Raw genomic sequence first — 24,444 nt, 5'->3', positions numbered from 1 at the left:
CATATTGAGCGGTAGAAAATTGGGAAAAAAATTTGACCTATTTCCTCTCGTTTGTATTAAGTTCTATTGTAGTTATGAATGCTGTAATTGGTATATGACAGTGCTGACCTCCTAGCTCCTGGGGTCTATGTTTTCTGTATAAAAATATGCTGGAAGCATGAAAACATGCCATTCTGATGCTATATTCTGGTCAATTTTAAGCAGATGATTCTTGGTTGAACATGCGAATATATATATTTTAAATGAGCAGATTTGGCTGTGTGCAGCCAAGATTCTTAAAAATATTCTTTCTTTGACACCATCTTGTATTTCTGGGAAACTAAGGATATGTTCCTTGGCATTGAGAAAAATGCTTAAGTATGTTTATCGTATCACTATTAAAAAAGAAAATTTGGACCATTAAACTAGGGGAATAATTAAGCAAACAATTGCATATCCATTCAATCAACTCTTACATAGTAACTTGAAAATGATGGTTATAAAGACTGTATAACAACATAGAACAAGGTAGACGATATATTTAGTGAAAAACAGAATATGATAGCATACAGTAAAATATACAGTGTGATTAAACTGCATTTTAAAAAACTGTAAAAATAAAAACCAGAATAGAATATACAAAATGTTAACAATAGCAAAAGAGGTTAGGAAGGTAGGAAGCTCAGGTTAACACTAGATTCAATAATACTAGCAATAATGTGAAAAACAGACACTGAACTTTTATGACTTATTACAGTTATTAACTGAATGATTTACCCAACATAGAGTCTTAGAATACTGAGAGTTGGAAGCAACCTTATGTCATCTAGTTTAACTTTTCTAAAAAACAGATGGAGAAACTAAACAATACAGAGGAAAAATACTTGCTTAAGATATCCCAGGAAATTAATAGCAAAGGTGTAGCTGGACATTTGAATACGGTGTGTGATTTTGAGGAAGTTACTTCATTTCTCTGCATTGTAGTTTCTTCATTTGTAAAATAGATAATAGTACTTACCTACGGATTATTGTCAAGATTACATGAAATAACAATTGAAGGGACCAATTCGGCACTGGCTACATAGTGAACGCTCGATAAACCTTAGCCTTGTTCTCATCTGACTGTAGTGAACTTTCTGCTACTATGTTACTATGTGGGAGGTGAAGAGCAGGGTAGATTGGAGAGGAAAAGAAAAAAAACAGTCATCAGGCAACTAGGGCAAAATGATACTCTTGACCCTAATTGTTCTAGGACCCTGAAACTCTGCTCCTGTAGAGGGTACAGTCAATGGGAATCCTGTTCTATGGCTAAAGTGGACCACCATGAGACTATACAAAGTGCAGACAGGGCAGTATCTTTCTCTTTCTCCTTTCCCTACCTTTTTGCTCATTCTTCTCATGCTAATAATTAGTATGAAACAATCCTAATGTTTACCACTTCACAGGCAGTAACTAGGCTATTAGCTGGGACCAGCTGCTAAAGGGATTACACATATTAGCAGCAATTTCCAGTCTTTCAAACTAGTTCAAAGAACATGCTAGTTTTTAATCACTCTAGGACCCTTCAATTCTGCTCGAGCTTTGGCAATGTGCAATATGTCTAAGTATACAAAAGGGCAAAAATACTTTACCTAAAATAATAAATGGATAATTAGTTTAGTGTTCTTGAAGTAAAACGTATATCTAGAAATCAAGTTAGTTTGTCAGATACTGGCTCAGAGTATTGGCATTTAAGGAGAAAGGAGAAATCGCATCTTTTACTGGAAACTCATCTGCACAACTAGACTTCTTAATTTGCAACTCTGCTGACTGATTTCAGACTTAGCTTTCTGGTTGTTCATGTTTAGATCTGGCATATTCTGCTAATGACATGGTCTACCTCCAACTCAGCATTTACTCTTTTTGCTTAGTTTGGCATCGAGTCCATTGTTTCCCTAGCATTTGATCTTAGTCTGCATCTAGTTTTAGGATTCTCTAGCACTGAAAGCTTAAAGGAATGTGGTTCAAAAAAGAATAAGTCTTTTCCAGAGAAACTGTCTCCTGAATGTCTCAAATTCATTTCTTTTCTTTTTTAGAAACGGGAAACCCAGGCTGGAGTGCAGTGGCACAATCATAGTTCATTGTAGCCTCAAACTCCTGGGCTCAAGCAATCCTCCTGCCTCAGTCTCCCAAGTAGTTGGGACTAGAGGCATGTGCCACCACAGCCAGCTAATCAAATTCGTTTCTTTCACTCCAATCCCATCGCCTCAACTTTAATATACATCCTCAAAATCCCTTGTCTTAATCACCAAAATGGTGAACTAACCAGGCTCTCTCCCTCTAACTTATTCTAACCCATCATTCCCTCTATCCCTTATCTAACAGGTCATAAAGATCTGTCTAAAACACAAACGTGATCATGTCACTCCTTTGGTTAAAATTCTTCAATGGTTTCTTTGTAATATTTTCTGTGTGAATTCAGAAAAAGCCGTGCTATTCTTTCACCCTGTCTGATTTCCGTTTCTTGATAAAGTGCCTGTGCTTAAGTTTTTGAAATGATTCTTTTTCTTAGCTGGTGCCTTGCACATTAGCCCCCTGGAATTAACTGCCTCTCGAACTGGTTATCAACTCTAAACATCCTTCAGCAAATGACACAAATCCCAATAAGTTCTCCCCAGTCTTCTGTCTTTTTTCACCTATTCAGTCTCTATGGTATTATTTTGAGCTTTATATATTTATATATTTCTGCGTAACTCTTAAATATTTCATGCTATTTTGACAACTATTTCACAAGCACCTGCTTCTGTAATACACATAAACTGAAACTTTTATATACTACTCATGAAAGACTCACCTTAATATCATATAAACAATATATATCATCTGGTAGCTAATACAAATAAAACTTGAGAAAGTGACCTTTTACCAGGCTTCAATTTCCTTATTTACAAGATAACAGCATTAGAATGGAAAATAACTCACAGTTTTTAAATGCTTAGTATGTGCCAGGTGTTCTAATATGTTCTTAACTCCTTACAACAACACTGTGAGTAGGTACTGTTACTACTGCCTCAACTTAGAGATGAAGAAACAAGTACTAATGGAAGTTAAATCATTTGCTAAGGGAGGTTAAGTGAAGTGACAGTAAATTGCTAAAAAGGTCCTTTCATTTTGGAAATTCTGTGAGAATTTTATGGTTCTGAAAAAATATACAAATGTAGCTCTTTTTTCACAAGATGGCACTGAAGACAAAGAAGGAAGCTCCTGTCCCTCCCAAAGCCAAAGCCAAAGCAAAGCCTTTGAGGGCCAAGAAGGCAGTACTGAAAAGTGACCACAGGCACTCCCTCCTTCCCCACTCCAACCCCCCCACCGCTCCCCACAAATCTACATGTCACCAACCTTCTGGTAGCCCAAGACACTGTAGCTCTGGAGGCAGCCCAAATATCCTCGGAAGGGCACCCACAGGAGAAAGAAATAAGCGTGACCACTATGCCATTATTAAGTCCCCCCTGACCACTGGGTCAGTCATGAAGATAGAAGACAACACCACACTTGTGGATGTCAAAGCCAACAAGTAACAGATCAAACAGGTTGTGAAGAAGCTCTATGACACTGATGTGGTCAACACCCTGATCAGGCCTGAGGGAAAGAAGGTGGCAGATGTTTGACTGGCTCCTTATTATGATGCTCTGGATGTTGCCAACAAAACTGGGACTATCTTAAACAGAGTCCAGCTGGCTAATTCTAACTGTATAAATTTTCACTATAAAAATATAGCAAATCTAAACAGGATGCAGAATAAAATCAAATCAGCAACAGTTCTTTCTATCTTGTTACATTGGTGCTTTGAAGGATCTCTCTTCCACTCCTAGGTCTTCTCATTCCACTCCCAACACACATTTCAAATGCATCCAAACTACCAGCTGCTGGTTTAAAAAAGGGCCCTGGAGTTTCCTGTAGGTCTCAGTATGCACTTCCAAATTCACAGATGGAAACCTATCATATGAGACTTACACTTCATAATTCTCAAAGGACTTTAACATTCATTAATTCACTCCATATTCACAATTATCTCAGCCTGATCTACCTAATGGTTATCTCTAAACCTCCTTTGAGGCATAGAGAAGTGAAGTATGGTATAGGAGAAAGGACACAGACTTTGCAGTCAGAAACCCATGCAGTCAGGTTCAAGTCCTTGCAGATAACCTCTTTAAGTTATGGGTTATTATGAAGTTTAACTGAGATAAAGTTTGAGAATATGGATATGAGCACTGTGTCTGACATGACCTAGGGACTCCATAAATCTTAGTTTCTTATTCTTCCCCTCAGCCTTTCTGAACACCAGTTTCCTTACGTAAAACAGGGGCAAATACTATAAATCCCACAGGAGGTTTGTGAAGTTTACTCAGGTAATGTATCAAAGTGTCTTTAGGACCTTGTATGGGCTTGCTAAATGTTAACTTCCTTTCTTCTTAAGATGATGCTCAATAAATATCCTCTAAACAACATTAGAAAAGGTGATTACTTTAGTACTAAATAGGAGAAAAACAAAAGTTTAAACATACTTTTATGGTCTAGCCTGGTGACCTACATTCTTTTCCATGGAAAGTTCAAAATAAGACTGTGTCTACAGGTATACTCTGATTATTGATTACATATAAATGAGCGAATTCAACTCTAAGGTAGGCTTCTATGTTTTTATACAGCAAATATCGGTTTTCCCTACTGATTTGAGTGAAGAAAAGTTATCGCAAGAGAAAGAAGAGGAAGTATCTGATGAAAACTTTTACTAAGGAAAATACTAAGTTTATCACAACCTGGGTATTGTGGTAAAAGAGAATTGTAAAAGCACTTTCCACTTAGCCTGGGCAACATAGTGAGATCTCATCTCTAACAAAAAACAAAAAGGTACTTTCCAAGTCTTGTGAATTACCATTTCTACCCCTTAGATAGCAAAAAAAATTAACTACCAGAAAATCCCATCATCTAACATAGCCATTATGTCTCGAAGTTTGGTTCAACTTGCGCTGAGACTAGAAAAGGAGTAACACAAAACATCTACCATGACCATTACAGAATATAAAAATATAAAAACACAATCCCTTATTTTTAACATGTGAGGTCATAGTACAGTCTTCTCTTTCTTTCTTTCCTTCCTTCTTTCCTTCCTTCTTCCCTCCCTCCCTCCCTCTCTCCCTCCCTCCCCCCCCCCCTCTTTTTTTCCTTCCTTTCCTTCCTTTCTCTCTTTCTTTTTTTCTTGAGACAGAGTCTCACTCTGTTGCCCAGGCTGGAGTGCAGTGGTACCATCTCGGCTCACTGCAACATCTGCCTTCTGGGTTCAAATCATTCTTCTGCCTCAGCCTCCAAAGTAGCTGGGACTACAGGCGCCCGCCACCACGCCCGGCTAATTTTTGCTTTTAGTAGAGACAGGGTTTCACCATATTGGTCAGGCTGGTCTTGAACTCTTGACCCCGTGATCTGCTCGCCTTGGCCTCCCAAAGTGTTGGGATTACGGGCATGAGCCACTGCGCCCAGCCAGTATAGTCCTTTTTAAAGGGAAATGAGAATGCCTCTCCATTTCACACTAATGAGGCTATCCCTGCAGTCTAGAGTTTATTCTAGACATAGCATTTTAAACTTAAATGGATCAAGAAAAGAAAACTCTAAAATCAAGCTGAACCTGGGGTTGGGTAGCGGAGAGAAAAAAAAGAGAAGAGAGCTCAAGATGATGAGGGGCTTAGAAACTATCCAATCTCAAAAATAGCGGGGAAAAAAAGCCCTAGTGAAACAAGAGTATGTGAAAACAAAAACCAAATTAGAGCCAATGGATAGATACTGGGGAAAGCATATTTCAGCTTAAAGTAAAAAACAGTATTTTTAGACATTCAAGCTATCACAAATTAAAAGTGCTCCTTTGGGAGGTTATAGTCTCTGTCTGTGGAAGCATTTAAGTAAGAGCAAATGAGCATTTATAGGGATGGTTTCAAGATGAGTCTTAAATTAGGTGGGAGGTTGAATTTGATTTCCTCTAGTCCCAGCACTCTAAGATTCTATATTTTACTTTCCTCACATCTCACATTTAATAGTAGCGCAAATAACTGATTCTTAACCAATGTAACTTTTAGATGGGAGAGAAATGGTATAGAGTAACTCTGAAGTCTGTATTTATTGATAAGAAGTAATACTCATGCTGGTGGATACACATTTTTTCAAAATTTTAATTTTCATTTGAAACCTTAAATTTATAATTGACAGAAAATGCTTACAGGTTGTCTTCCTTGAAGTGACCAGATCATTTCATTTTGGAGAAAATGTCTGCTAAATATCCAAGTCAGCTGTTCTTTTCAAGCAAAGATAATATTCCATGAAAAAAGTAGCTAGTTGAGCTTACAACTCAGACAATTACACAAATGCTTTTTCCTGAGTCAACTATCATACTTTGATATCTTTAAAATGAAGAAACTGAACTCAGAGAAGTTAAAAGACTGGCCAAAGGCCACATAGCTAAAGCTAGGAGTTGAACCTAGATCTTTTGGTCTCCAAAGTCTATGTTCTTTCCACTGTTACTCTGAAACCAATGAATAAAACAAGAGTGTATACCTGAATATAAGAGAGAATATAAAGAACTAAACATGCCTAGTTATAATAATGAAGGACAGTAGGCCTCTGCTGCCTTCTAGGTTTCTCTAAATAATCCTTAGGAGTCTTAACTGCCCAAAAGAATTTATCATCAGATTTATCTTCTCTATAGCAACAACAGAGCATAGGGAATTGGGAATAAATTAATAAAATGTAAAATAGGCTATCGCGTGTGCACACACGTGTGTGTGTGTCCAGATGGCACAGGAGAGGATGAACAATGGAAAAGAAAAAAGAGCTGGGGAAAATCCATTTGGTTTATCAGTTTCCTGGACTGGAATCTTATTTTTCATTCACAGCAGTGTATCACTGGCCTTGGTACAGTAATTTAGAGGATATGTTCTTTATTAGCTTTGCTCAACTTGGCTGGGTTCAGCTATGTGCTGCCAGCTGGGCTGATGCCAAGGCTGAAACTCCAGTCTTCTAAATTCCAGTTCACTTAAACAGCATGGGTTGTCTCCTGCTCCGATCCAGCCCAGTTTAACACTTTTGGTACTCCACATCCAGCTCCTTTTTTCCCTCCTGACTCATTCCTACAACATGGGTAGAGGACCTCTGCAACTACAAAGACATGTCACATTTTCCTGGGGACTTCAGGCTGATAAATCTGCAGAGAGTGGGGGAAAACATAACTAAAATCATGCATGATAGGATCACAGACTTCAAAAGCCTCATATGACTGAAACTAAAAGGTGCAACTGACCTTAGTTTTCTAGGGCAGTAAGTAAGATGATTCAGGAGCAGTTTCAGCAAGTGGAGGGCTATATCTTAGAAGATGGTCTGCTAATGGCTAGTCAAGCTTAGGCCACTCAGAAAAGTGGCATGAAAGCACATGGTGAGAAAGCACCTGCTAGTCAGCCAAACAGTCAAAAACATTCCAGCTTTCCTTAGCACAAGATAATAAATTTTAACAGCTTACAACCATGATCCTGCCTTCTTGCCATATCACTCCCATAACCTCCTCTTTTTTCTTTGCTTGGTTTGAGTTTGCCAGGTTTTTCTCATTTTCTTAACATATATAAATGCTTATGTTTTGTTTTTCTTCTAGTAAGTCATTATTGAGATTAAGAAATTCTCATTTATAACTGTAATATTTCCTCAAAAATGATCTAGGGAATCAAGGGAAGAATTTTTTTTTTTTTTTTTTTAAAGATAGAGTTTCACTCTGTCACCCAGGTTGTAGTGCAGTGGTGTGATCTCGGCTCACTGAAACCTCCACCTCCCAGGTTCAAGTGATTCTCCTGTGTCAGTCTCTTGAGTAGCTAGGATTACAGGCATGAGCCACCACTCCTGGCTAATTTATTTTATGTTTTTATTTTTAGTAGAGATGAGGTTTCACCATGTTGGCCAGGCTGGTCTTGAACTCCTGACCTCCAGTGATCCATCCACCTTGGCCTCCCAAAGTTCTGGGATTATAGGCATGAGCCACTGTACCCGGTCCAAGGGAAGAAATTTAGTAATACAATTTATCACTGGTTTTCAGTAAAGATTTTCCTGAAAATCATCAACACTTATTTAAAATTGGGGATTTTGTAAATTGACATGTATTGATGCTGGCACAGTAGGTGTTACAATAAAAGCTTGCCAAAAAAACCCTATATGGGTTCTATGTATTCCCAAGAAAACAGTAAATGTGGTCAAATTTATGAACTGCGTAAATCACATCTCACTATTTCAAACAGCTTCAGAGATGCCAATTGCTTCATTACACAGGTCAAAAACTGCTACCATTCTCAGGCATCTGGAGTTTGTGAGGGCAAGAGAGAGAAAGAATGGGCAGAGTCAAAGGGGCAGCTTAAGGATTCTGGAAGAGAGGTATGGAATGGGAGTTTTTTATCCGGTCCCTTGGGGAGACCTAATTACAATCAGTGGGAGAACCCAGATTCTCTGCTTCATAATCTACTGCCACCCATCTCACTTCCCCATTTTCCTATTTCTATTTGTGTACCACAAGCATATAATCCAGAAAAAATCAGTTATGAGAGTACTGGTTGACTGCACAAGCCTCATCTCATATTTATTCTTCCTGACCAAAATAGAGCACTTTCCTGGCGCTGTGTGCAGTTCCCCATTCTTGAGAAGCCTGGGCATCTTGATTCAGATGCAAGTAACACACAGTGGGCATCTACTATGTGCTACATGGTGCTATGCATTTGCCACCAATTTTCTCATTTCAATCATTCAATCAACTGGGGAGGTAGACACTTGTCTATCACCTCCACTAAACCTAGCACTGCTTACATGAGCCTACAACTATGGATAGATAGGTGAATAAAGGACAGATTTACCAGATGTGATGAGATCACAAGGCCAAAGCTGAAATAAGGACAGAGACTATATGTGTATGTGTGTTTATGGAAGGAGGAAATGATATATAAATAAGGGCAAGGTCTGGACAAATATACCTGAGAGGATATAAGGGAAAATAGTAGCTGAGTGGCTATTCTCATTAAAGGCACCAAAAAGTTAGCTTTGATTTGGAATCTTTCAACACAAATAAATGATAAATGTTTGTGGTGACAGATATCCCGATTACCCTGATTTGATCATTAAGCATTATATGCATGTATCAAAATATCACAGGTACTCCATCAAAATGTACATTACATATCAATAAAAACAAACAAAAAAAGGATTTGCTTCACTTATTAACCAACATGCTCATATCTTTTCTGACAGTCAACTAGTGGCTAGTGAACACACCTTCTCAGAAGACAAGAGGGGTATATTAGCTGCCAAACCTGTAGAGACCACACCCTCCTGGTCATTGTGGCTTTTTAGAAAAAAAAGTTAGGTGGAAGGGCAGAGGGTAGTTGAGGTATAGAGGTGTACATGTGTTTAGTAACTGAAATGTGAGTGAATGTGGCCTCTGGAAACAAATCTTAGTGCCCTGAGCCACTCTTACTTTGGGCCATCAGGTTTCCAAAATTTAAAAACCGTAACATTAGTTTAAATAGTTTTTTTTTTTTTTTTTTCCAGACGCAGTTTCACTCTTGTTGCCCAGGCTGGAGTGCAGTGGCGCAATCTCGGTTCACTGCAACCTCTGCCTCCTGGGTTCAAGTGATTCTCCTGCTTCAGCCTCCAAAGTAGCTGGGATTACAGGTGCCCGCCACCACACCCAGCTAATTTTTAATTTTTTTTTGTATTTCTGTAGAGATGGGGTTTCACCATGTTGGCCAAGCTGGTCTTGAACTCCTGACCTCAGGTGATCCACCCATCTCAGCCTCCCAAAGTGCTGGGATTACAGGCATGAGCCACTGTGCCTGGCCGTAAATAGCTTTTAATCTATCAAAATTGTCATAGATGTGAGTAGTCGTCTTATTTTTTGTAATTAAGTGAATATCTGAGTAACGGCTTTAGATGAGGATGAATAGAAATGGAATAAGAAAATATAGTATAACCTATTTCAGTTAACAGATATTATGTAATAATTGGCATGTTCCAAGTGTTGGGGACATAAACAGGCAGTTAATAAATTAGTTCCATTTAACATGGACTCCAGGTAGAAAAGAATCCCAACTTCCTAGGCATGACAGAAAGGAGAATTTTAGCTACTCATAAATGCTTAAACTGAAAACTTGGTTTATTTTACATTGTACCAGGCTTGTTAAATAAATAAAATAGTCACAATAGGTGATACACTTTAAGAACTTGCATTTTGTCTTCTTTATTCAAAGAATATGCCCCCACCCTGACTCCGATCTTATCCTCACCACAATGTCACTGCTTCAGTTTTCTCTCTCACCTGGAATATTGTAACAGCTTGTTAACGGACATCCCTGACTCCAGCATCTAGAAGCCACCCGTCCTTTCATTGTTGCCAAAATGGTCCTTCTAAAACACAAATCTGGGCTGTAACTCTACTACTTAAAAGCTCATTCAACAGGTTTGTGTGTGTGTGTGTGTGTTTTTTTTTTTTTTTGAGACAGAGTCTTGCTCTGTCACCCAGGCTGGAGTACAGGTACAGTGGCACAATCTTGGCTCACTGCAACCTCCACCTCCTGGGTTTAAGCGATTCTCCTGCCTCAGCCTCCCTAGTAGCTGGGATTACAAGGGCATGCCACCATGCCCAGCTAATTTTTGTATTTTTAGTAGAGATAGGGTTTTGCCATCTTGGCCAGGCTGGTCTCGAACCCCTGACCTCAGGTGATCTGCCCGCTTCAGCCTGCCAAAGTGCTGGCATTACAAGCATGAGCCACCATGCCCAGTCAATAGTTCTTGATTTAGTTTGGATATTTTGTCCCTGCCCAAATCTCATGTCAAACTGTAAGCCCCAACATCAGAGGTGGGGCCTGGTGGGAGGTGTTTAAGTCATGGGGGTGGATTCCTCCTGGTGTGGTTCTGTCCTTGAGATAGTGAGTTCTGGTTGTCATAAAAGTGTGACATCCCCCTCCCCACACTGCCATGTGCCCGCTCTGGCTTTGCCTTCCACCATGAGTAAAAGCTCCCTGAGGCCTCCCCAGAAGCCAAGCTATGCAGCAACATGTTTATACAGCCCACAGAACTGTAAGCCAATGAAACCTCTTTTCTTTATAAATTACCCAGTCTTAGGTATTTCTTTATGGCAATGCAAAAATGGCCTAATACAGTTCTCAATGCTCATAAGGTAAAAATCCAGATCCTTAAGACAGTCTATAAGAGAGAAGCATTGTGTCTTCCTCTGCTGTGCCTTATCTCTTTCTGCTCCTCTCCTTACACCCTACAATCTAGCCATTTAACTTTTTTTGTTTGTTTTTGTTCTTTTTTGAGATGGAGTCTCGCTCCATCGCCCAGGCTGGAGTGCAGTGGCGCGATCTTGGTTCACTGCAACCTCTGCCTCCCAGGTTCAAGCGATTCTCCTGCCTCAGCCTCCTGAGTAGCTGGCACTACAAGCGCCAGCCACCACACCCAGCTAATTTTTGTATTTTTAGTAGAGACGGGGTTTCACCATATTGGCCAGGCTGGTCTCTAACTCCTGACCTGATGATCCACCCACCTCTGCCTCCCAAAGTGCTGGGATTATAGGCGTGAGTCACTATGCCTGGCCTTAACTATTTTTTAATTCCTTGACCATACTTTTTTTTTTTTTCCATAACTTCTGGCCCTACACTAATCAGTTTTCACTGCTAGCCATTCTTAAGGTTTCAGCTTAGACATCACTTCATTTGGAAGCCTTCGTTTGGAAGTCTTGTCCTTTATTCATCCATTTACCCAATAGCTATAGAGCAGCCCATGTTAGGCATGTTAGGCTCAAGGGAGGTTATAGAGATTTCCAACCTCCAATCCCCTCAGTCTAGGTTGGGGTCCCTCTGTACTTTATTCCTCCAAAGTCGTAATTCTTTATTGGTCTATATGTTCACAAAACTGTAACACTCAACGGTAGAATCCCCATCAACTGAACCAATGACTAGTGCTTAATCATGACTTGATAGTTAGAATTTGAATAAATGGATGGATAAAGAAGATCAGTCTATCAGGTGACCTCATGTTGAGACCTACAAGTTAGCCTTAGTTGTATTATTCTTGCCTCTATCCTCATTTTTCTCTCTGTAGTCTACGATTACAATTTTTCTTTTTTTTTTTTTTTTTTGAGATAGAGTCTCGCTCTGTCACCAGGCTGGAGTGCAGTGGCACGATCTTGGCTCACTGCAACCTCTGCCTCCCGAGTTCAAGTGATTCTCCTGCCTCAGCCTCCTGAGTAGCTGGGACTACAGGTGCGCACCACCACACCCAGCTAATTTTTGTATTTTTAGTAGAGATGGGGTTTCACCATGTTGGCCAGGATGGTCTCGATCTCTTGAACTCATGATCCGCCTGCCTCGGCCTCCCAAAGTGCTGGGATTACAGGCGTGAGCCACTGCGCCTAGCCTAGGATTACAATTTTAACTGTTTCTGCCCCAGAATCCCAAAGTGATTGTGGCATAATTTCCTATGTGGTTTTACAACAAAAAGAGAACTTTCTTTAAGTATGGAAAGCACTTTCCAAAGAAAAAAAGGAAGAGATATTCTGGAAGTTTTGTTTTTAAGCATCAAATTATTACCCTCCAGACCAGGGTAAGAATCCTGTACATGAGCCACAATGTTGAGTCTGATTTTGAAATTTTTGCTTTGTACAAAGAAACCTGTCACAGGCAGAAAGGGTAGACTGAGAGGGTAAAAGAGGCCTGGTTGACCATGTACTCTAACAGGTATGCTAAAGTGCAGCACCTCCACTAGATTCCCGTATTTGGATTAGCATGTAGAGAGCAGACAGATCCAGTTTAACAACATATGAAGTCACAAGAAACAAATGTAATCCAGAATAGCACTATATTAATTTATAATAAAAATATAAAGTAGCTTGGGTCTCATGTTCTCTTGCTTCTGTCGATCTACATAGGAAGCTAAGGTATAATCTGAAACTGGCTTTCCCAGCCTGAAATCAGAGCAAGAGGAAGTCAAGTGGATTATTATGATGGCTAAAGGTATGATTAGCATCATAGTCATGACATATATACTGAATACTTCATTTTGCTTTTTAAATTTAAAAAGTAAAGCATGTATCTGTTTCAGTTTTATTTTAAGTCACAAATAAGCTAAAAGTAAAAAGCTTCTGCCTTTTATAACCAAGTACTCTGGATTAGTTGGAAGCTTGGTAGTTATTACCCATCAGAGTTCACTTGGTCACAGGAGTTTAGCAGCTAAAAGGGATACTACTTGGCTTAGAAAAGGAGAAAAAGAGAGGCAGCAGACAGCTGGCACATGGGAATTACTTCAAAAAGGCAGAGATAGGTGAGCTGATGAATCTAAAATCATGTAGGAGACACAGGCACAGGAGTCACCTGCTACCTATTCCCAAGATCATTAAATCATACAGTATTACAGAGGTAAAAGTACCCACTAGGGATCATGTAGTTCAGTCTCTCACATGTAAGAATGACTTGTTCAATGACGTAAACAAGTTTGCGGTCTGGTTGGGACTAGAACCCAGTTTAGTGCTCTGATATTACACCATATTTCTTCTTTCCTATTTTTTATCAGGATTTGGAAGCCAAAATCCAGGGTCTCAAATGAAGCTTTGAAGAAGGGCCAAAGGAGAATGGGAAGAGTATCAGCGAGACAAGTGTGAAAACAATATGCCTCAGTGATATTGGTCCTGACAGGTGGCTCTACTAAAAGATCTCCATGGTCTCACTCTCTAGACTCAGATATTAACAGAGCCAAGTCATTTAATTATCTGAGCTTCAGTTTTCTCATAAACAAAATGTATCTGAAAATAAGTATACCTTGTTCAGAGTTACCAGAAGATAAAATGAAAATCTGTGTGTAAAGGAACATTAAATAAATATTGGTTTTTCCTATTTGCCATGAGTAAGAAACATTATCTTAGTCTGAATTTTTAACATTTGCATACTAATGACCAGAAGGTAGGAAAGAAGGAGGAAACAGTATGATTAGAAAGAGAACAGGCTTACACACAGAGAACAACTTGTTTTGTGAAATGAATTGAGTAACCACATTTTTTCCACATTGCATCACTTGCTCCTTAGCCAGGACACTGAGACTGCCAGCCAACCTCTGCTGTTATAGAAAGCACTTTTGTAGGACTTACTGAGGGTGTAAAGTGTGGGAGGCAACAGTTGTTAGAGGGAACCACCTAACTGCTGGAATGATGACTGAAGCACCTAATCTGGAAATGTCACCTGGAAGGCCTCTCTGTACCTTCTGAGCCTGGTCCTCTGACCATCTTCTGTTGAAAATCTAAGGACTCCAGAGACACACAGAAGAGAGGAAAAGAGCAAACTTCTCTGGAAGCATCAGCCACAGAGTGAGTCATATTTCTTATCAGCAAGGTTTGCTGCCAGAAAGGAATGCATATCCAGCAACCTGGACACAAAGACCGTCAGCTCTGTTGGCTCTGGAGAACTACCTAACTGCTCTAGATTTATTAGTCAAAAGAACAGTGAATTCCCTGGGCATGAAAATGAGAAAATCAACCTATTAACTGAATAAACTCAGAGCACCAAGGCTTATCCTGTTTTAGCCTCAAGTAACAAAAATGACTCTGCTATCAGTTCCAACAAACCTCTCTTCTTGCTGCTTCCATAGAGCTATTACCTCACAGTGCTTCCTCACAATGGATTTACCATACTGACCCCAGGGTACTTGTTTCTTGCATCACAGAGAGGAGTGGCACTTTCCTGAGCCAAGAAAAGTGTGTTTCCCTTTCATTCTGCCCCAGGATCTCTCCACCTCAGTGCGACTATCATAATCCAAGCAACCTCATTTCTTCCTTGTCCACAATTACCACTGTACAACTCATTCTCCACAGACCAGCTCAAGTGATTTTTTTTAGATAATAGCTTTATTAAGTTACATACCACAAATTCACCCTACATTTTAGTGTTTTCTAAGATATTCACAGAGTTGTGCAAACATCACCCCTATCTAATTTTAAAACATTTTCATTATCCTCAAAAGAAATCCCAATAGCAGTCATTTCCCTTTTTCCCTCCTCCAACCACTGGCAACCACGAATCTACTTCTGTCTATATGTTTTTGCCAGTTCTGGACATTTCATATAAATGTAATCATCAGTGATTATATTTTGTGACTGGCTTTTTCATTTAGCATAATGTTATTAAGATACATCTATATTGTAGAATATATTAGTACTTTATTCCTTTTTTACTTCCAATTAGTATTTTGTCCTATAGTTATGCCACATTTTATTTATCCATTTATCAGATGATGAACATTTGGGTTGTTTTATGTTTTTGGCTACTATAAATAATGCTGCCATGAATGTTCATTATGTGTTTTTGTGTGGACATATGTTTTCTATTCTCTTGGGTATATATCTATGAGTGGAATTACTCGGTCACATGGTAACTCTTTAACGTTTTGAGTAACATCCAAACTGTTTTCTAAAGTGGTTGTAGTATTTTCCAATCTCACCAGTAATGTTAGAGGGTTCCAGTTTTTCCACATCCTCAGCAACATTTGTTATTATCCATCTTTTGCTTATAGCTGTATCCATGGGTGTGAAGTGGTATTTCACTGTGGCTTTGATTTGCCTTTCCCTAATGACAAATGATATTGAGCATCTTAAGTGCTTATTGGCTATTTGTGTATGTTATCTGTTGAAATATCTATCCAAATCCTTTGCTTATTTTTAAATTGGGTTGTCTTTTTTATTGAGTTATAAGTGTTCTTTTATATTCTGGATACAAGTCCAAGTGATTTTTTTAAAGCAAATCAAATCTTGTCACTTCCCTGGCTTAGTACCCTCTAATGGTTCCCTAACATGTTTAGAATAAAATCCAATATTCCCACTCTGGTTTACAAGGTACTACATGATTTGGCGCCTGCCCACTTCTCCAACATCATCTTGTACTGCTTGCTTTTGTTTGAGACAGAGTCTTTCTCTGTCGCCTGGGCTGCAGTGTATTGGTGCGATCTCGGCTCACTGCAACCTCTGCCTCTCGGGTTCAAGTGATTTTCCTGCCTCAGCCTCCTGAGTAGCTGAGATTACAGGCACGTACCACCACACCCTGCTAATTTTTGTATTTTTAGTAGAGATGGGGCTTCACCATGTTGGCCAGGGTGGTCTCAAACTCCTGACTTAGGTGATCCACCTGCCTCAGCCTCCCAAAGTGCTGGGATTACAGATGTGAGCCACTGCACCCAGCCCCTTGTACCACTTTCTTGCTCAGGCAATGCATTCTAGCCAGAGCAGTCTGCTTTCTGCCCTTGGGACAGAGCAAACTCACTCATGTCTCAGCATCATTATATGAGTTGTTCCTTCTGCCTGCTTGGAAGTCTCTTTCCTTGGATGACTCCTTCTCATCATTCAGGTCTCAATTCAAGTATCAACTTTTCAGACAAATTTCTTGAAAAGAAATTCTACCTAAACAAGTTTCCCCTCTACAAAGAACTTTTGTGAATGATAAATATGTTCATTATTTTCATTGTGGTAATGGTTTCATGGATGTATACATATGTCAAAACTTTTCAAATTGTATACTTTAAATACATGCCATTTATCTTATGTCAATTATATTTCAATAGAGCTGTTAAACAAAAAAAAACCGTTTACAATTATACCTTCACTATCACTATCCCATCATACTTTATTTCCTTAGGAGAAATTATTTTATTTCTGTCTATAAAAATTATCTATATGAAATTATCTTATTTCTTGATTTAAATGTTTACCACCTGTTTCAGCCAACTAGAATGGAAACGTCATGAGCACAGCAATGTTGTTTATTTTTGTCACTTGTGTATTCTCAGCTTGGCTTACAATTAGGTGCTCAATAAATATTTGGCTAATTGAATGAATGAATTCAAAGAGGTTTAGAAAAGAGATCCTCAGACAATAAGAAGGGGGATTTTTCATTCCCTCAGATTCACCAGTACTTTTTAGACTTAAGAGGATGAGATTATTATTATTATCTTTACTAAAAGCAGCTACCTCGAAATCTATTCTGGATCTTCTCCACTGTCATCATCTGTATCATTTTACTGTTCATTTAGTCTCTGGCACTATTCTAGTACTTTATATATACTCTCTCATTGGTAGTGGTTAGTTTTATAATAATAGTATTATAATAATGATAATATAGCATATTGTAATAATCGTATAGTATGTTATAGTTATAATATAGAATATAACTATAATGGCAACAGTAATACAATAAAAATTTGTTTAGCACTTGCTAGTCATCAGATGTAAGCATTTTACCCATGTAATCTCATTTATTCCTCACAATAACTTCATGAAGTAGGTTTTCTACTTCATGATGTGGAATTTGTAGTTTAAGGAACTACACAACTGATAAAAGGCAGAGATGGACCTCAAACCCATGTCTATCTTACTTCAAAGCTTGTTCTTTTTATCATCCTGCTACAGTGCTTCTCAACTATTTTCACAATACAGTGTTACTCCAGCTCTTATCCAAAGCCCCTAAGGTCAGAGGAAGGTGTGTGCCTTGGGAATACTAGTACTCAAACTTTGAAATGGGTTAGGGACAAAAGTAAGAGGGGGCCGGGCGCGGTGGCTCAAGCCTGTAATCCCAGCACTTTGGGAGGCCGAGGCGGGCGGATCACGAGGTCAGGAGATCGAGACCATCCTGGCTAACACGGTGAAACCCCGTCTCTACTAAAAATACAAAAAACTAGCCAGGCGCGGTGGCGGGCGCCTGTAGTCCCAGCTATTCGGGAGGCTGAGGCAGGAGAATGGCGTAAACCCGGGAGGCGGAGCTTGCAGTGAGCTGAGATCCGGCCACTGCACTCCAGCCTGGGTGACAGAGCAAGACTCCGTCTCAAAAAAAAAAAAAAAAAAAAAAGTAAGAGGGATGAAAAGCTAGTTGCCTGAGAATAAACCAGGATATGTAGAGCAAGTAATTATTACTTTATCCCAAATGCCACATGTGGCTTCATTTGACACTTAATACTTACTATTTCTAATTGTTCCCTGGTAGACCTGGGTTGTTACCTAAGCTGCTGGCCCTTTCTCCTCCCCTGCATACTAGTGAAGTACACTGGTGAAGACATGATCATGATAGACCTGGGTAATCTCCCTTATCATCTGGGTCATGATTTCAAGAGCATGTAGATGGGCCTTTACCTTTGGTGCCAGGAGGCTGTAGGTTGTCTCCAGTCAAGGAACACCAGCCCACAGGGAAGATGTCCCGGGAGTCGAAGCGGCACCAGTAGTCAAAGGCCCCTCGCCACCCATCAAAAGTGACAAGCACCTCTGAGCCCCGAACCTCCCCAATAGTGGCTGGGCAAATGAAATGAGGGTTCTTCCTGTCCACAGCTTCTAGCTTCATTCCCATTTTGAAGAAGTTGTGGGAAGGTGATGGTGGCTCCTAGATAAGAAACAGAAATATACACACCTAGACACAAAAAGAGGCCATTATGCCAATAGACTACTATCTCATTTGGATGATTAAAAAGTGACTGCTATATAAGATTTATAATGGACATATAGCCTTTCTTTTAAATTACAGTATTACTTTATTTAAAGTATTTAAAATATTTAAAATATTTAAATACTTAAAATATTTAAATATTTAAAGTATTACTTTATTAATCCTAACATTTTGACAACTTTGCTTCAGCTTTTTAAAAAAGGAAATAAAAGGTTGCAGATAAAGTTGAATCTCCCTTTGTGCCCTTCCCATATTCCATTCCCCCTCCACCTACCATGGAGGTAACAGCTACTCATGCATGTTTTATATTTTACTATATACGTACATACCTATTTGCCTGCTTTTAAATTTTATATAAATTGTAGTATACTGCATATATCATTGTACAATTTGCTTTTTTGTTCCACAGTATGCTTTTCAAATTTGCCCATGTTGATAAATTTTAACTCGTAATAGTATTTCGAGTCCATTTTAACTTGTAATAGTATTTCATTGTATGTATATATCAAAATTTATTCATTCTCCTTTGGACACTTAAAGTTCTTTCCAACTGTTTACTAATTTTTTTTTTTTCTGAGATGGAGTCTCGCTCTGTCACCCAGGCTGGAGTGCAGTGGTGCGACCTCCACTCACTGCAAGCTCTGCCTCCCGGGTTCACACCATTCTCCTGCCTCAGCTTCCTGAGTAGCTGGGACTACCGGCACCCACCACCACACCTGGCTAATTTTTTTTTTTGTATTTTTAGTAGAGACGGGGTTTCACCGTGTTAGCCAGGATAGTCTCGATCTCCTGACCTCGTGATCCACCCGCCTTGGCCTCCCAAAGTGCTGGGATTACAGGCGTGAGCCACAGCACCCGGCCCAATTGTTTACTATTTTAAAAGAGTTTTAACCAACATTCTCGCACTTCTTTGTACACATGTGGGAAGGTTTCTTTAGGTTATACATCTAGGTGTAGAATTCCTGGGTTATAGGGCAGATATATACATCTTCTGCTTTATCAAATATTGTTAATTTGTCCTCCAAAGTGGTTGTAACATTGTATACTTTCACCAGAATTGTGGACAGTTCCTGGGTGCTAATTTGTAATGCAGTTACACAGATCAAGTTTCAAAAACTGTGTTGTACATTCTATTCTGTTCCCTTAATCTTACTGCCTGATCCTGTAACAATAACATAGTCCTATTAAATGGATATCTGATAGGAAAAGTCCCCCTACTTTGTCATTCTTCAATATTGTTTTTGCTGTTCATTCTCCATCTTTCATATACATTTCAATTAGTTTTTCAAGTTCCATATACAAACCCTATTAGGATTCTGACTGGAATTACAATGAATTTATAGATAAATTTGGGTGGAAATAACCTTTATTATATACTATCAAGCCTTCCCATCCATAAACATGATAGTCTTTTCCATTTGCTAAGATTTCGTTCGTTCTTTCTTTTTTGGAGAAAGGATCTGGCTCTGTCACCCAGGCTGGAGTGCAGTGGTGTAATCTTGGCTCACAGCAACCTCTGCCTCCCAGGGTCAAGTGATCCTCCTACCTCAGCCTCCCAAGTAGCTGAGATTACAGGCACGTGCCACCACACTAGGCTAATTTTTGTATTTTTTGTAGAGATCGGGTTTTACCATGTTGCCCAAGTTGGTCTCAAACTCTTGACCTCAAGTGATCCGTACATCTCGGCCTCCCAAAAAGTGCTGGGATTATAGGCATGAGCCACCGTGCCTGGCCAAGGTTTCTTTAATGCAGATTTCTTCAACATACATTTAAAAATTTCCTCTATAAATATCTCATGCTTTTTCACTAACATTTTTTTCTAGGCAAATTACAATTCCATTGCTATCATAAGTGGCATTTAAAAAATTTATTTTCAAATCATTCAAATTTAACTGTTATTTTTAAATGCAAATAAAGTGATTTTTAAAAATTGACCAACTTATTCGATACTGATTATTAGCTTATGCTGACTGACATACAAATTCTTGTGTGCTTGATTGTTACAAATTCTTTGTGTGCTTGACTGTTAAGAGATAAATCTTAAAATATTCCTGTGATTTATGGATTTTCTAATTTTACCATGTACTTTTGTCAAATTTTGCTCTATTATACTTTGAGATTACATTTTCTAGGAGTATGTACATTTATGACTGTTTTGTCTTCCTGGTGAACTGTACTTTATCATTAGATAGTGACCTCTTTAATGTGTTTTATTTATTTATTTTTAGAAACAGGGTCTTGCTGTGTCACCCAGGCTGGAGTGCAATGGTGCAAACACAGCTCCCTGCAGCCTCAACCTCCTGGGCTTAAGCGATTCTTCCACCTCAGCCTCCCAAGTAGCAGGGACTACAGGCACATGCCACCACTCGCAGCTAATTTTTAATTTTTTTCTAGAGACAGGGTCTTGCTACACGTGGCCCAGGCTGGTCTCAAATTCCTGGACTCAATGCTTTTAGCATCATTTAGACTTTTAGTACAAAGTCTTGTGTGATTTCCATATAGTTTATATCAGTTTTATTTTGATAAAAGTTCATCTGACACATCTTTCATATTCTTTTATTTTTTAAAAATTAAAAAATTTGTTTTCCATCATCCCCCTTCTCTGTAGATATTCTTTTACTTTCAACATTTTTGTCATTATGTTTAGTGTCTCTTATACATAGCATATAGCTAGATTTTTAAAAATCTGATCTATGTATGATTATAATGAGCTTAAGCTCATTTCTTGTGATAATTAATGTATCTGAATTTATTACAACTATCTTATTGCCTACATTTTTATTTAATTTCAATTTCCAAAGTTCTTTTTTTCTCCTTTTCAATCAACTGAGTTTTCTTCTATTTTCCCCCTCCACTGATCCAAAAGTTAAACATTCTACTTGGAGTCTTGGCAGATCCCTTTAAGATTTTAACTGCATAGCTGGCATAGCAAAGTCTAAAACTCATCTTTATTTCTAGTCCCAAAGAATACAATAACTACTCCCGAGTTACATAGGTGCTAGGTAATTCAGAAGTAGGATGCTCTTAGTGTTGAGACTTAACTAGCAGCACAGGCAAACCTAATTCAATACACTTTACAGTAACTTTTACCCCATTAGAAAATTCAACAGATAGACTCACTGCCTCACTTCTTGAGAAGCAAGAACAAATACAGGTTTTGGGTCCCTGTTCTGCTACTTACTAGCCACATGATCTTGAGCAAGCTCCCAATTCAAAAGTATTTGTTTCCTTAATTTTTAAATGGAAATACTAATTCTTAGTTCATAAAGTTAGCTGTGGGTATTACATGAGATAGTATATATAAATTCCTAAACATATTGTAGGCAGTAAAAAAAACAGTCTCCTTCTTTTCTCTGTTTAGAACATGAACTGTACAGAACTCCAAGATCTATAATAAGAATAGCTCCTTTAGATTTGTATTACATTTCTTTTTTTTTTTTTTTTTTTCTGGAGACGGAGTCTCGCTCTGTCACCCAGGCTGGAGTGCAGTGGCCGGATCTCGGCTCACTGCAAGCTCCGTCTCCCGGGTTCACGCCATTCTCCTGCCTCAGCCTCCCGAGTAGCTGGGACTACAGGCGCCCGCCACCTCGCCCGGCTAGTTTTTTGTATTTTTTAGTAGAGACGGGGTTTCACTGTGTTAGCCAGGATGGTCTCGATCTCCTGACCTCGTGATCCGCCCGTCTCGGCCTCCCAAAGTGCTGGGATTACAGGCTTGAGCCACCGCGCCCGGCCAGATTTGTATTACATTTCATACATTCTACTAATAATACATTTTAACTTCTTAACAACCCCGACAGGTAGACAGAGATTACTGGCAGCTGGGACCATATAATCTACTATATGGGACCTTATAGTCTAATATATTCCTCTGGGGATAATTGCTGCTTCATAAGCTACTAAAAAATCCTTCTGAACTAATTTCTGAGAAGGCATCTTCAGGCCATAAGTAAATGTGGACATCAATGGCTCAATATTTAACCTTAAGCAGCTGGGAGTTGGTGATATATGAGGGTTAGCATACCTTGTGGAAAATCCTGATGGGAGCCATCTCTGCTCCATTTAATGTCTTCAAAAGGAACATGGGCCAAGAAGATGCATTCAGCCGAAATCCTGCAGCAAGCATAATGGGCAACAGATTAAAAATGTTTCAAAAATGAATGGTGATATCAAGTTCTGCCTTTGCAATCCAGCTACTCCTATGCTGTGATAGTTACAGAATCACAGACTGTTAAGAAAGGACTTAAGGGTTAAAAAGAAGAAACACCTCATTAGACAGAAGAAGAAAATGAGGCACATAAGAGATAATGTAACTTGTCCAAGGTAATGCTATAAATAGTGGGACAGAGTCTCCAAACCAAGTTTCCTGACTACGACAAGTATTACAGAACACACAACATAATACCTAGAAAACTTTCCTTGAAAAATCCAAAAATGATGTGATAGGATTAACAACTACTTAGAGACGATCTGGACAGTAGAATATGAAAGGGGATCTAATAATCTCTTAAGAAGAAACCAAACATGTCAACTGATAAACCCAATGTATAAGTAAATAATTTTGGTTCCTCTCAGTATAAACTAACTCACTACTTCTCTATCACTTTCTGTCTTGCACACATACACACACCGAGTACAAAATACGTTTTGAAGTTCATTGTTTACTTAAACAACTAAGGACCAAGGAATGACTTTGGAGAGGATCGTCCTATCCAAAAATCTTCATTTTGCATTAAGAGTAAAAAGAAGCTCTTTAAGAGCATCAAATTCCCCTAGACCAAGAGTGTATATGTGTCTATGTCCCAAGTTAGGCCAGTTGTTTTCTGACATGAGATTGACATGGGAGAAGAAAATCTTTGTCTGAGAACATGCTCATAAGTATGTTCGTGGTTTGGGCACTGCTACATGGAGAACAGACCTGAGAATAAAGCCAAAGTAAGGCATGGAATGGAGAGACATAACAGTGTTTAAAACCCTGTACTCAGACACTCAACATCACATAAATCCTTGGACTTCTTGGTTATATAAGTTAATAATTCCTGCCTCCTCCTTCTTTCCCTCTCTAACCTGGTTTGAGCTGGCTTTTTAACTGCTACTCTTCTTTTGACTGTGGTTTTAAAAAATTAAATCCCTCCAGAAATTCAGGCGTGGTGTGTATGTGGGAAAACAACTCTCCTTAGGTCAGGGAGGGCTGAAGCAAGCCAAACCCAGAGCAGCTTTGCCATGAGTGGTTTGGTACACCTACGGATAAGGTAAAGCAAGGCACTACTGTTTTAGAGAAGTGGTCTGTACACCTTGGTATACGGAGGCCTGCACAATTAGAAAATTCAGGTTTCATGCCTATAGTTATCAATAAGTAGAGTGCCTAGCCATGTAATTCCCAATTCCATTTTTGAGGTAGGGATTACTGAGGGGTTTCTATCTCATTTGAAGCTTAAGGAGCTAAAAAATCCTCTCAGCTCTGGAAATCATTACAATATTATCATAATAGTTAATATATATTGAATGCCTACCATGTAGTAAACATTTTATACGTCATTTCTTACTCAATATTTGAAATAATAACATGGGCAGGCACTATTATTATCCCTACTCTATAGATGATATAAAATGAAAACTCAGAGAAGCAGCTCGTCTAGGATCATGCTAGTAAATGGTGGAGACAGATTTCAATACATGGTGGTTGGATAAAAAAGTTTGGGGTTCTTTATTATATTTCACTACCAGCAGGATTCTTCAAGAGTACAGGGACAAAGCAGAATATTATGAACCCAAGAAATTGCTAAGATATCTTATTCCTCAACCCATTAGGTGATATGGGACTCTATCCCTTCAAATTCAAGTATATCCATAATTTATCTCAATATTCTTGGGCAATCATAGATAGTAGATAATTTTAACATTGAAAGGGACCTCAGAGGCCATGAAGTACAAAGATCTTACATTGCAGATG

General features: G+C 38.9%; 1 protein-coding gene across 25 annotated transcripts in view; it reads right to left on the bottom strand.

The window, feature by feature from the left end:
• Positions 1 to 24,444, bottom strand: part of LOC105494826 (Scm polycomb group protein homolog 1) — a 221,688-nt gene that overhangs the window by 90,609 nt on the left and 106,635 nt on the right. For all 25 annotated transcript variants that reach the window (XR_011622335.1, XM_071095044.1, XM_071095056.1 and 22 more), the window contains 2 exons: positions 22,516 to 22,604; positions 18,188 to 18,431 (listed from right to left, as the gene is read on the bottom strand). Coding sequence is in view for 24 of the 25 variants with exons in the window: in XM_071095044.1 (XP_070951145.1) it covers positions 18,188 to 18,431; positions 22,516 to 22,604 (333 nt within the window). In the remaining variant the exon portion in view is untranslated. The remainder of the gene's footprint in view (positions 1 to 18,187; positions 18,432 to 22,515; positions 22,605 to 24,444) is intronic.

This window comes from Macaca nemestrina, chromosome 1, assembly GCF_043159975.1.
Source record: "Macaca nemestrina isolate mMacNem1 chromosome 1, mMacNem.hap1, whole genome shotgun sequence".
NCBI lineage: Eukaryota > Metazoa > Chordata > Mammalia > Primates > Cercopithecidae > Macaca > Macaca nemestrina.
Note: the sequence above shows the minus strand (reverse complement) of the source record. Positions and strands in the feature narration are given on the sequence as shown.